The sequence below is a fragment of the Armigeres subalbatus genome, chromosome 2 (assembly GCF_024139115.2).
Source record: "Armigeres subalbatus isolate Guangzhou_Male chromosome 2, GZ_Asu_2, whole genome shotgun sequence".
NCBI classification, from domain to species: Eukaryota; Metazoa; Arthropoda; class Insecta; order Diptera; family Culicidae; genus Armigeres; species Armigeres subalbatus.
The window spans coordinates 226505800-226518203 of NC_085140.1; the positions used below are offsets into that span (position 1 = coordinate 226505800).

General features: G+C 37.1%; 1 protein-coding gene across 11 annotated transcripts in view; it reads left to right on the plus strand.

Annotated features, from left to right (window-relative positions):
* Positions 1-12038, plus strand: part of LOC134211790 (neuronal acetylcholine receptor subunit alpha-7) — a 93874-nt gene extending 81836 nt beyond the window's left edge. For 10 of the 11 annotated variants that reach the window (XM_062689017.1, XM_062689023.1, XM_062689013.1 and 7 more), the window contains 2 exons: positions 7251-7421; positions 8788-12038. In XM_062689017.1, the coding sequence (XP_062545001.1) occupies positions 7251-7421; positions 8788-8872 (256 nt within the window). In that variant the 3' untranslated portion in view covers positions 8873-12038. The remainder of the gene's footprint in view (positions 1-7250; positions 7422-8787) is intronic. The other variant, XM_062689020.1, reaches the window with a different exon arrangement.
* Positions 12039-12404: the final 366 nt, after the last annotated feature.

A 12404-nucleotide genomic window follows, 5' to 3' on the forward strand; every position in this document is an offset into this window, starting at 1 on the left:
AACTTTTGGAATTATGGAAAATGGCCACCGTCCAAGTTCGTTGTGGGGCCAATTTCTTTGCCAACTTTGAAGAGTACTCTGACGGACTAATGGGAAAAACTCGTTGCTCGAGTATTGTCTATCATAAACCTCACCTTCCTGTGCGCCCACCTTTGCCAGCGAGTCTGCCTTCTCATTGCCGTAGATTGAGCAGTGAGATGGGACCCAAACATAGGTAATCTTGAATGATCTTTCGATCAAAACACGCATCTGCTCTCTTATGTTTGTAAGAAAGTAAGATGCGTACTTAACAGGTTTTATCGACCGGAGTGCCTCGATAGAACTAAGACTATACGAAAAGATGAAATAATCGTCTACGGGCTGATTTGAAATTATCCCCAAAGCGAAGTTAACTGCTGCCAGCTCAGCAACATAAACCGTACACGGTTCCTGAAGTTTTTGGAAGGTGATTGAAGTTACATTGAAAACACTGAAGCCAGTGGATCCGTTAGTGCGAGAACCATCAGTGAAATATCTGTTGTTGCAATTGACATGTTCATATTTTTCAGAAAAAATGAAGGGAATAGAAAGATTTCGAAGATGATCTGGTATTCCTTGAATAGCATGTTTCATGGACAGATAGTATTCAATTGAGAAACTGTCATTGGTGAAGTCAACTCGAGGGGGAGTATAACATGGAAGACAAAGATCTGACGATGTGTAGTTGAGATAAACTCTTAGGAATCTTGACCGATGAACTAGTTCAAGCATATTATCGAAGTTATGTAAGACAAGTGTGTTACTTGTTCCACATTTGATTAGTATTCTTAAGAGCTCCCAGTAACGGTGCTTTAAAGGAGTGACTTCAGCAAGCATCTCCAGGCTCATGTTATGCGTTGAATGCATACAGCCAAGGGCAATACGCAAACAACGATATTGAATGCGTTCCAATTTAATTAGGTGGCAATCAGCTGCTGAGAGGAAGCAGAAGGAGGCGTACTCTAAAACAGAGAGAATAGTCGTTCTATATAGTTTGATGAGGTCTTCCGGGTGAGCACCCCACCATGTTCCGGAGATAGAACGTAGAAAATGGATCCTTTTCCGGCATTTCTCAATATGAAGTCTCCAGATGCATTTAGAAACAAACACGACCCCAAGGTATTTAGAATATAAAGATTGGTTGATGTCATCTTTCAACAGCTTTAGTTTCAGTTGAGCAGGGTACCGCTTTTTAGTAAACACAACCAACTGAGTTTTTTGCGGTGAAAACTTGATCCCCAAATGTCTGGCCCAAACAGTCAGATTATCTAGGTTACTTTGCAATGGTCCTTGCAAGACAGCTGCACTTGGACCTCTCGACATCATCTGCAAGTTGTCTGAGCGTGCATTGTCCTTCCAAACAAGTATCAATATCCTTAACATAAAAATTATAAAGCAAGGGACTTAAACATGAACCTTTAGGGGAGACCCATGTAGCTATTTCTGGAAGTTGGCAGAGTGCCGAGTGTAAAGTTCATTTGTTTTTATGACAACAGATTGTACAAGAAATTATTACTTTTATGGAAACTGAATCAAAAGCGCTCTTAATATCCAATAATACTGAAGCCAATTACTCTTTGTGCGCAAAGGCCAGCTCTGAAGAGAGCAACGCTAGACAATCATTTGTTCCTTTACCTTTACGAAATCCAAGCTGAGTATTTGAGAGTAATGCATTTTGTTCAACCCAATGGTCGATTCTTGAAAGGATAATTTTTTCTAATAATTTTCTCATGCATGAAAGCATGGCAATCGATCGGTAGGAATTGTAATTAGACGCTGTTTCCCAGGCTATTACTTTGACCTGTCGCCATTCTGGTGGTACGATGTTGTACTCCATGAAACAGTTGTACAAGTCAAGTAACCGATATCTGGGAGATTTTTAAGAAGATTGAATTTGATGTTATCGCATCCTGGAGCTGAGCTATTCGATGAAAGAAGAGACATAGATAGTTCCAGCATTGAGAATGGTCAACCCAAAGAACCGGGATCAGTGATTGATTCTCGAAATAGCGGTTTTGCTGGTACGGAATCTGGGCAGACCTTTTTTTGCGAAGTTGAATATCCATCGATTGGAGTATTCTTCACTCTCGTTGGTGGAAATGCGGTTCCGCATGTTGCGGGCCGTTTTCCAAAGTGTTGTCATTGGGGTTTCTCGCGATAGTCCCTCGACAAAACGTCGCCAGTAGCTACGTTTTTTAGCCTTAAGAAGATTTTTGAGCTTTCTTTCAAGCCTCAAATACTCTTCGAAAAGCTCAGACCGTCCGTGTTTACGAAAAGCCTTAAAGGCATCAGATTTCTCAGAATACAACTTAGTACATTCATCATCCCATCCAGGAGTGGCTGGCCTTCTTATGACAGATGTACTTGGAACGCGTCGTTTCTGAGCTTCCAGTGCGCTTTTATGAATCAATTCAGTAAGGAATCGATACTCATCCAGTGGCGGAAGAATATCAGTTGATTCAATACCAATTTTTACCGCCGATGCAAATTTTTGCCAGTCAATATTCTTCGTGAGGTCGAGAGGAACATTAACTGGCTCAGATTCTTGATAGCCACTTTTAATGGTGATGGCTATCGGCATATGGTCACTACCGTGGGGATCTTGGATAACCTTCCACGTGCAATCTAACGATAGTGAATTTGAATATAAAGACAGATCAATACGGCTTTGTTGACCATTTGGACCTATTCGAGTTACTTCACCTGTGTTCAAAATATTCAAGTTGAAATCGTCACACATGTCATAGAAAGTAGGCGCTCTATAATCGTCATACGTTTCGCCCCATCCAATACCATGTGCGTTCATATCACCCAATATCAATACTGGAGATGACGCTCCAATCGACGATTAAGAGATGCGTTTGGTGGAATATAAACTGAAGCTATGCAAAGGTCTTTATTCTTTAAATTTACTTGGCAAGCGAAGATTTCTAAGCCATTAACAACCGGAATGGGAATTCTGTAGAAGGAGTAGCATTTTTTGATTCCCAAAAGAACGCCACCATAGTGGTCATCCCGATCTTGGCGAATAATGTTAAAGTCTTCGATGTTGATTTCATCTTCAGAAGAAAGCCATGTTTCACAGAGAGCAAATACATCACAATCGGAATTGCGAATAAAAAACTTGAACACGTCCAATTTATTTGTCTGTATGGCCGTATTATCTATGTGACTGTGTCTTGTATGGCCGTATTATCCATCGAAAGATACAATTTCTGCAAGAAGGGGCCATGAAACAGTCAATTGCTTCAGATAACTTTCTACGTTGGAATAAAACGTCACCCGAAGCGAGCATGACTTAGCATATACCTTTTTACCATCTACTGTGGTTGCTGAATGCAATTCCTTGCAGTCCAGGATATCCACGGTAGATTGGAGGGCATTCTTTAAACTTTCCCTTCAAGCACATCCTTGGAAGTTAAGCACGCTGCGTTGATCACACCTTCTATTTCGACCTCTCGCGAGTGAACATAAACTAAATATTCAATATTGTTTGCCCTGTCGCCAGCAATTTCATTCGCCACCTGGTATGTAGGTGCGGTGATACGTAGCTTGTTTCTGTTGATTTGATTGAATTCAAGCTTCGTAAAACGACGCGTCAAGTCTCGTTTGATGCCGAGAAAATCTAGGCTTTTCGCTTTCTGCCGAAAGTAAACAACCCAAGGGCCAGGCGAAGATGCCTGGTAAAACCGTGTGCGAAACTCTTTTGGTGGCTCCACCTCCCACAGTCTCTGCTTCCATTTTCACCCCGAGAGGTGGAAGGATAATTCTGTCTTATACTAACTTAAAACTATTAGCAGATCAGAAAAAATGAAAAAAAAAACCAGATTAATTCACCCACAGTGAGATTTTGACCCTTCCTTAATCATAAGAAAATAAATAAGACTCCAGTATTTAAATCAAGATAAAACTACTCAACTTACCACGGCGGTTGAACGTGTAAAAAGACAAATTAATTGCGTACCGAAAGGCGGATTTCATGGGTTGAGTAACAGCAAAACGAATGATAATATACTGTAAGTCAAGCTGCCTATCCATTAGGCGCTCGTCTGATTGAATAGCTGTTTTAGCATGGTTAGTAACTAGCGTAACGCTGGTAGCATACTCGTAATTTCCAGAGACCTCGATATCAATTATTAATTAATTCAGAACTAACTAAATCAAATCAGTTATGGATCTGAATGAAACTCAATAGCGTTCAATAATAACATATAATCAGGCTTCGGAATTCTCACTCATACGAATAAAAATCTAGGATTAATTCCTTTGGCGGAGTGTGATTTTTCATGTTCCCCTGTGAGGAAGTATTCTCACACAATATTTTTATCCGGATAGAATGACGGGTGATAAGTTCGTGAGCGCCGGATCACCGGATAATTTAATTGTGATGATCAACCAGTTTTTCCTTCTCGTCGCTTGTCCAGATAAATTTCACAAGCATATTCACAAAAATTAAAGACCGCCACGGGATTCGAACCCAAAACAATTTTGAAATGTTTAGAGCGCCCACTATAACCACGCCACCACATGAACTGTATGAAGAAGAAAGAATAACTACTGTATTGAACCTTCTACTTATCGTGGCCAGTGGTGGAAATACTCGCTTCACGAGTAAGAAAATAGTGTAATTGGGCCTATAAAAAATGCCATACTCGCGCGAACCAACTGCCTGCATTTTTCTGGCGCTTGCTTTGTTCGCGAGTACGGGCAGAGTAAAAACAAAAAGCCGGGCTGTATTTTGTTCGGGAGTAAAAACACGGTCGCGAGTTTTTGTGATTACTTCGAATACAATGGATAGATTTGACTTGACATAAACACAATAACAATAAACAATTGTGTTCTTGCTCGAACATCAGTGAAAAATAAGTTCTGAGGTTGTTTTATGACTTTTAGCAAATTAACCCGAATGACTCGCGAAGCTTCACGAACATTTTTCGGGGTTCGTTTTTTTGTTTTCTCTGCGAGTAGTAGGTAGGCAAGAAAAAGGCAAAACAAATGTTCGCGAGTCTTTTGCATTGCCTACTTCTTGTTTTGTGAGTAAGATTCGCAAATTTCCACCACTGATCGTGGCGCATCGTCACATTCAATCAGTTTGTTGTCGCGTGAGTGAGTGAGAAATCCAAAGCCTGCATATAATTCGACTTATGGATGGCTATTTTTGTAAAACTAATCTTGTTTAATACCTTAAAAATGAGTGAGATTTATGTGGTACTAAATTTCAGAATTTGCACACATACGCACATATACATGCAAATAAGTGGTCTATTAGTGTCTCAAAACATGCTCACATTTACTATCTAACTTCTACTGAAAACATTTTTGAAATCCCTTTAAATTTGTACGTTTTAGCTTTTCTGAGAAGATTTTTTGGTACATGCTTCTTTACGTTGCTCAATTTAAATCAATTGTTTCTTTGAAACAAATCAGAAAAATAAGATAATTTCTATATAATATCATTTGTTATAATTATATTTTCAATATTAAAGTAAATTTGTTTCAAATACCATACATTTTATTTCATAATTTAAGAGATGTATTGATACATTAATACGTAACACGCCAGCGTAACGCATACAAAGTGAAATTATAGACACTTCCGAAGGAAGGGTCAAAAACTAATTGGGGAAGGGGGGGGGCAATATGCCCTAGCTAAGCAAACACTGCTCTATTGTCTTATTTGTAACGCTATTCATGGGTATTTTTACATTATGCATCAGTTAAACAAGATAGCTAGTTGATGCCATTCAAAAATTGTCAAAAATCTCAATCATATTGATAATATTCACATTTAAACAAAGTGGTGATATTTTGTTGCCGGAAAACTCATGAGGCAAAACGCCTTTCAGCTGGCGGCTCCTAGGGAACAAAGTACCACGCGTCGGCGAATCAGCATTCTAGTATGGATAGTCCGTGGAGACGCAAGTACTTTGTAGGTTATTGCCACTAGGGCGTTTTGCCTCGCCAAAATGTTAGATGTTTCTTCAAAATATGGAAATTTTCGGTTTTTCCGACCTTCCCATGCACTATTTTAAAACTTTCTTCGCCTATCCTACATAATTTAAGATCTAGTTTTGTTACGGACATATTAATGACTGTAAATATGAGGGAAACCACAAAAGGCATTTTGCATGGGGGGGGGGGGGGGGGGGGGCGTTTTGGGGCCTCTTCCCCTTCAATTGTTTTCAATCAGTCCCGCTCCAAAAGGGATAACAATAAAACAAAATTTGCCACTTATCTGCGCTGCTGCTGTAGGTAGCAGCAGAAACAATAGCCTGCTTCACAGGCGTCGCCAGAAAGCAGCTACTTCGCTCGCCGACAGTGATCGCCTTGGATCCGTAGGTAGGCACCACACAATAGACTCGCACTACCAAACAACACCCGCGATGAGACACAGCACACACGTCTGGCTCGTTCGAACTATCGGCACGGAATGAGATATTTACAAGTTATGTTAGAACCTCCAAAAATCACATTGTAGGAATTGAGGATAAATATAACAGATATGTTAAGTGTCTATATCCTCCTAAAAATATAAAATCAAAACTTTGTCTCAAGAACAAACTTTTAATTTACAATCAAATATTTGTACCACTTATGTTACAAGCTATACCAATATGGATTAGTTGTTGCAATAGCATTCGATTACTAATTATTGGGGCGATTAATCAACATGCGATTTTCGTTGGGTGAAAACTGTTGAGTATTCCTTTTAGCTGTGTAGGTTTTCTTTTAACCTGCGCTTAATAAGGGAACGTCATTAACAGTATAATGAAAAAATAAATTTCTCCATTCTAATTTGCATGCAAACTTGAAACGGCTTGTGCTAAATCAGTTTTAATCCAAATGAGCTCAAATTTTCAGAGGACACTCAGAACATGGCAAAGAATCAGATGAGCACTGTGGAGCAAAATCGATTTTTTGAACCACCCTAATGGACACATCTCTGCCCAGGGAATCAATAATGTTTCCTCCCTGAAAATATCCAAGGAGGCCAAGAAACGAAATTGCCATTTCCGATTCTATGCCGTTGCATGCAAAGCCAACTGGAGACTCTCCTTGATATAGTACAAGCGAACTTCTTAGAATTAGAGATTTTAATAATTAATACTTATAATAATAAAATAATTTAAAATCTTAGACAACAATCGTTGCAATCTTCTATCGCTGAGAAGGAGATAACCCTATCATATAGAATACTTCTAATGACCCTTTTATATAAATAATTATTATAGGTTTTCCAGGCCCACCACCGTGGAAGAACACCACGCAATGTCAGGTTGCTCGCATAAGGATTTGCACTATATTCTGAAGGAATTACAATTCATAACGAATAGGATGAGAAAAGCAGACGAAGAAGCAGAGTTAATCAGTGACTGGAAATTCGCAGCTATGGTTGTTGACAGGTATTTTTAGAATATATTCAGTGTTTATTTTTGCCTATCGTTCTATCTATCTTTCTACATATGTATCACTCAGGGGTGTTTTGTTTTTCTTGTTAATTTTAAAATTTTATCTTGCTAACTCGATGGTCCCTTCAATATCGAGTAAGAAAGAGTTTAATTTATCTACCCACCTGTATATGCATCTAACATATATAAATAAACAGATTCGCGAATATTCATGACAATCAGAATGTGGCAATACAAGAACTCGCTTCTCCTGAAATCGAATGGATCAATCTTCCGAAATTTCAAGAAGATTCTACACTGCTCGGCTGTAATGGAACACGTCACGGTAGAACATGTCATTTGACTTTATGTCTGGTTTTATGTCATTTGACTTAATGGAGGTTGAGATAGGAAAAAGTTCCCACGACTTAAGACTAGTTAGTTAAATAAATTCCACACTTTGTTTCAAAATTCTTCATTGTCTTGCACGCTTGTGGTAGAATTAAAGAGGGAGTGCTAAATCGTCGATTTACTTTTGCTACTGGCGAAAACAGTTGCATTTTCATTTTTAAGAGACCAAATGAAAATGAAGCGGGTTCCCGGTAACTTGTCACATTACGAGCAATCATGATGAGAATGTTGCTTTGTTTTGAAATCTAAATTTCTAATAGTTTTAATAGATTTGTGCAAATAACGATAACTTGTCGATAAAATGATTATATTGTTTCTGATTTTCGAGTTAGAAATAACATTATTGAAGAAGAAACAGCTTGTTCACATGTTTACATGTAAGCTTACATGCTTGCAGTTTGAGGCGCTTTCATGAAATAAAAATCCGTTAAAATTTGGCGGAATTCCTTTCATTGTCTATGTTTTCTATTTTTTCATTTCTTTCAATAAAAATAAAAATCTCAGTACTGCTTGGCAAATTCGGATTTAGAAGGATTAGTTAATAATTTATTTTCTATTTATACACCTACCGATTTTTTCCAAACATGAAGTTTTTTGGAATGAATGATTACTCCTTCTGAATATGGCACTTAATTTGTAGAGCACACATGATTCTTTTTTACGAACTATTATTCCGAAAGCATTCTACACCCTTGGAAATAATTATAGCGCATTCCCTGATTTTCATATGAAATGGTCATGTTTGAGGATCAAAGTCACGATTTCTAGCGGTTAGATTGAGGACATATTTGGCATCCCAGCCTAAAATGACCTAAGTTGTCATTTAATGATTGTTTTTGTATGTATATTTACAGAAAAGGCACGTTTCGTTTTTTTAAATATTTTAACATACTTTAACATGTTTAACGTGTAAAGCTACATTATCATATAAACATTCTTTAACTAGGGTCATATTGTCCGTTTCTTCCAGATTCTGCCTTTTTGTATTCACGTTATTTACGATTATCGCTACAGTCACTGTGTTACTATCGGCTCCACACATAATAGTGCAATAATAACGAATTGAATTTTGATATAAGGACTTGTTATATAGGTGATCTATTGAAATTTATAAGATTTTTTAAAATGGGCATGTAAATCAAGTTAGAAGTTAATTAGATTATTAAAATAGATTTTAATAAACAAACGATCAGTTAAAAACTGCCGACAAATAATGATGAACGACAAAATCTAAAACATCATAAGTAAATATCGGATGAATACGTATAGATAAAAAAAATCGATAAAAATATTTTTTTAAAAACAAGAAGCTGATTCGATGGAATAATATCTTCTAATTGTAAGTCCTCAAGAGAACTCAAGCAACTGTTCCTGCAATCATTACCAAAGCACTATTGAGATACTGATGAGTAAGCCTGCATATGAGAGCCATAAAGAGGATGTCTATTTTTGCATCTGCGTCTTGAAATTCACTTCATCGGTATTAAGTTCAACAGCAAAGTCGTCATCGCAAAATAAGGGAGAATTAATCAATCATTGTAACAATAATGGTAGTTCATAATTATCGAGACAGAAAATGAATGAAATTAGCACTATACTATAGTTAAATCAAAGAAAAGATCTATTTCTTTTCAGAGTATATGTATAATTATATACATATAGGGGTATATGTATATCTCTATATGTACGTAAGGATATTAGATGTAAGAGTAGTTTAAATACGATTTGATTAGGAATTAATAATGTATCGAAAGAGTCATCTATATGTAGATGGTTGAAAGTTATATCTAATTTAAAGATTACGGAAACAGATAGCGTATATATTTCGGATATACGCAATATATAATTGGTTAGATACGAATATGCCAAAGTAGGATTGTTATAAAAACAGCGACATTCAAATAGCTACGAATTGAAGTTTTCAGTATAACTGAAGTAGCAACTTATCATCATATTGCCATGTATCAAGATGATTCCAATTTTTCTGTTTGGTTTACCTTACCAGCTACGTAAATGCACGTAACTGTGAATAACAATTTTTGTTTTTGCTGAAATAAAATTTCATTAGGTTTAATAGTTTATTTTAAATGAATTTTATCGGAGTGTTTACAATTTGCTTTCAAATGTCATTGAATTGTTGAGATTATAAAACGAGGTATTTAAATAAAGAATATTGCGATTGTATCGCATGTATTTTACTACTATGTAGATACTATAGTTTTACTATAAATAAGAAATATGCTATAAATCATAACATCATCGAATCGGAATTGTTATTTGGAATAAACATTCGATTACTATCGATCTAAATAAAGATAGTAGCCATTCTGCAGAACGGGTGCGAAGCGTAATAGACATTGGGCCTAACGGAGTTTAAGCATAATGTACTTTAGGCATAGTTCTGCCTTCTTTATGCAATGGATTGTTCTTTGGTGCATGTTATGCCAAACCTTCATTATGCCTAAAGTACAATTTTCCTACAGTACGTTATGCTTAATGTCCATTATACCGCAGCAACTCCGCGAAAGAGTTGTGTCAACGGATAGTTGAAGTCACCTAGTGACAATCGCACCGCGTGGAAGCGAAATACTTCCAATAAGCAAACACGCTATGATTTGGAAATGTGTCCTAGAATCATTTATTTGGTAGGCTCCATTTTGTGTGACTTTTACCTCTTCCTTGGGACCCCTTATACCCAAATGAGACATTGTCGGCCACAGATTAGTGTTCTTTAGTCACTTCCATCCTATACAAATTCGAGTCTGTCTCATGTTTTAAGTGCCCTCCGAAAATTTGAGCGGATTTGAAAAAACTAGCTTAGCTCAATCGTTTCGAGCTTGTATGGAAAATAGTATGAGTAAATCATTTTTTGTTTACTGGTTATAGCGCTTTCTCATTAAGCGTAGGAGAGAAAACCACCCACCATCTAAAATCAATATTCAAGAACTTTCACTCCGTGAAAATCGGGGTTACGGAATCCAATGTTTTCCACAAATTCTGAAAGCTGCACCAGAAAATTGTTCGTCAGTTTTCGATCTCCATACATGTAAGTGGGGTGGACTTTTTGTTTTTCTTCCGACTCTTTGAACACAAATGGGAGCAAAATCTGTAGATAAGATGTCCGAGGTCAAGATTTTTTTTGGAAACGGCGGAAGAAATCTGCAAACAGACTCCTGATAATGTTAGGATGGGATCACTACTCCTAACTCACTGAACTTCATTTGTACTAGTCGTTCCCGCCCGCATTCTAGCAATACTTCAGGGGTGACTATCGAGACTTCCGCTCTGGCTAGATGCCCAACTGCCCATGTATGTGCCTCAAGCTGAGTAGACGAAAATAGCTCAATAATATCAAATGTTTATTAGATAGCAAAATGAGATATGGACATGATTGATATAAGAGGTAAAAGATCAGACGACAATATCTCATGAGGAGATCAAGTTATGCTATTTGTAAGAAGTGATATATATCATATGCCATTCGTTTTTTCTAATCCATAGCATATCTTGTTATTTCAATGATACCTATTTCGGTGCAAATTTTTGATATTGTTGCCTGTTCTTTTATCTCTCATTCCAATCAAGTCTATCCTATTTTGTTATTCTGTTTATGGCTTTTGTCCAGGAACACTCGCTCATGTAGTGGTTGGGTGGATTTAGATTCATCATTTTGATCCAGACATACCAGAAATTGCTTTAACCTTCCTTTAACCTTCCTGTCCTGTTCAGTCTTTCCCACTGGCTCTACATTCGGACTGGAAACAGGGATTCGAGAATGCCCTCTTCTCTCCAAACATGAAAGACGGGAACGAGAGTCGATCTAGTCATCTCCGTAATGGCAATCTTACAATCTTGCTACAATGAACCATTAAAACCCTTATTGAAGAATGAAATCTATAATATACATTTTCTCAAACGTTGTAGTTGTTTTAAGTTAAATATTTTTTTGGCTGTTGTTGATATGTCAAAGCAAATGGATATTTATATTGTGTATCTGTGTAGCTTCGGTATAGTTTTACTACAGTGGAAATGTATTTCTCCTTTGATATATATATACCTATTCGAAACATATTACTAAAGGATACTATTCGTTGTCGGTAGAAGATCTTGGTATTATTATCACCAACAATTTTATCGTTTTTCTTCAAGTAGGTACAAGGATTTTTTGTCAACCACTTTTTTGAAAATTTGGCTATTGTTTTGATTTTCTCACTTCTGTATCTTTTCATTTTTTACTTTTTTATATAAAAGAACTTGTCCGTTATCCATCTCGTTGAACATATATTCATCTCATCGCGATACAAAGAAATACAGCACCGATTTCATCACTAATATACGTGCTGGCTACTGAATAAAATTACAAAAATGAGAAACAAATTAAATTCCTTTTTATTGTTTGTTTTTTTCATGGTTTCAAATAGGAGTTATGAAATAAAATGGGGCCCTCCTTAGCCGTGCGGTAAGACACGCGGCTACAAAGTAAGACCATGCTTAGGGTGGCTGGGTTCGATTCCCGGTGCCGGTCTAGGCAATTTTCGGATTGGAAATTGTCTCGACTTCCCTGGGCATAAAAGTATCATCGTGTTA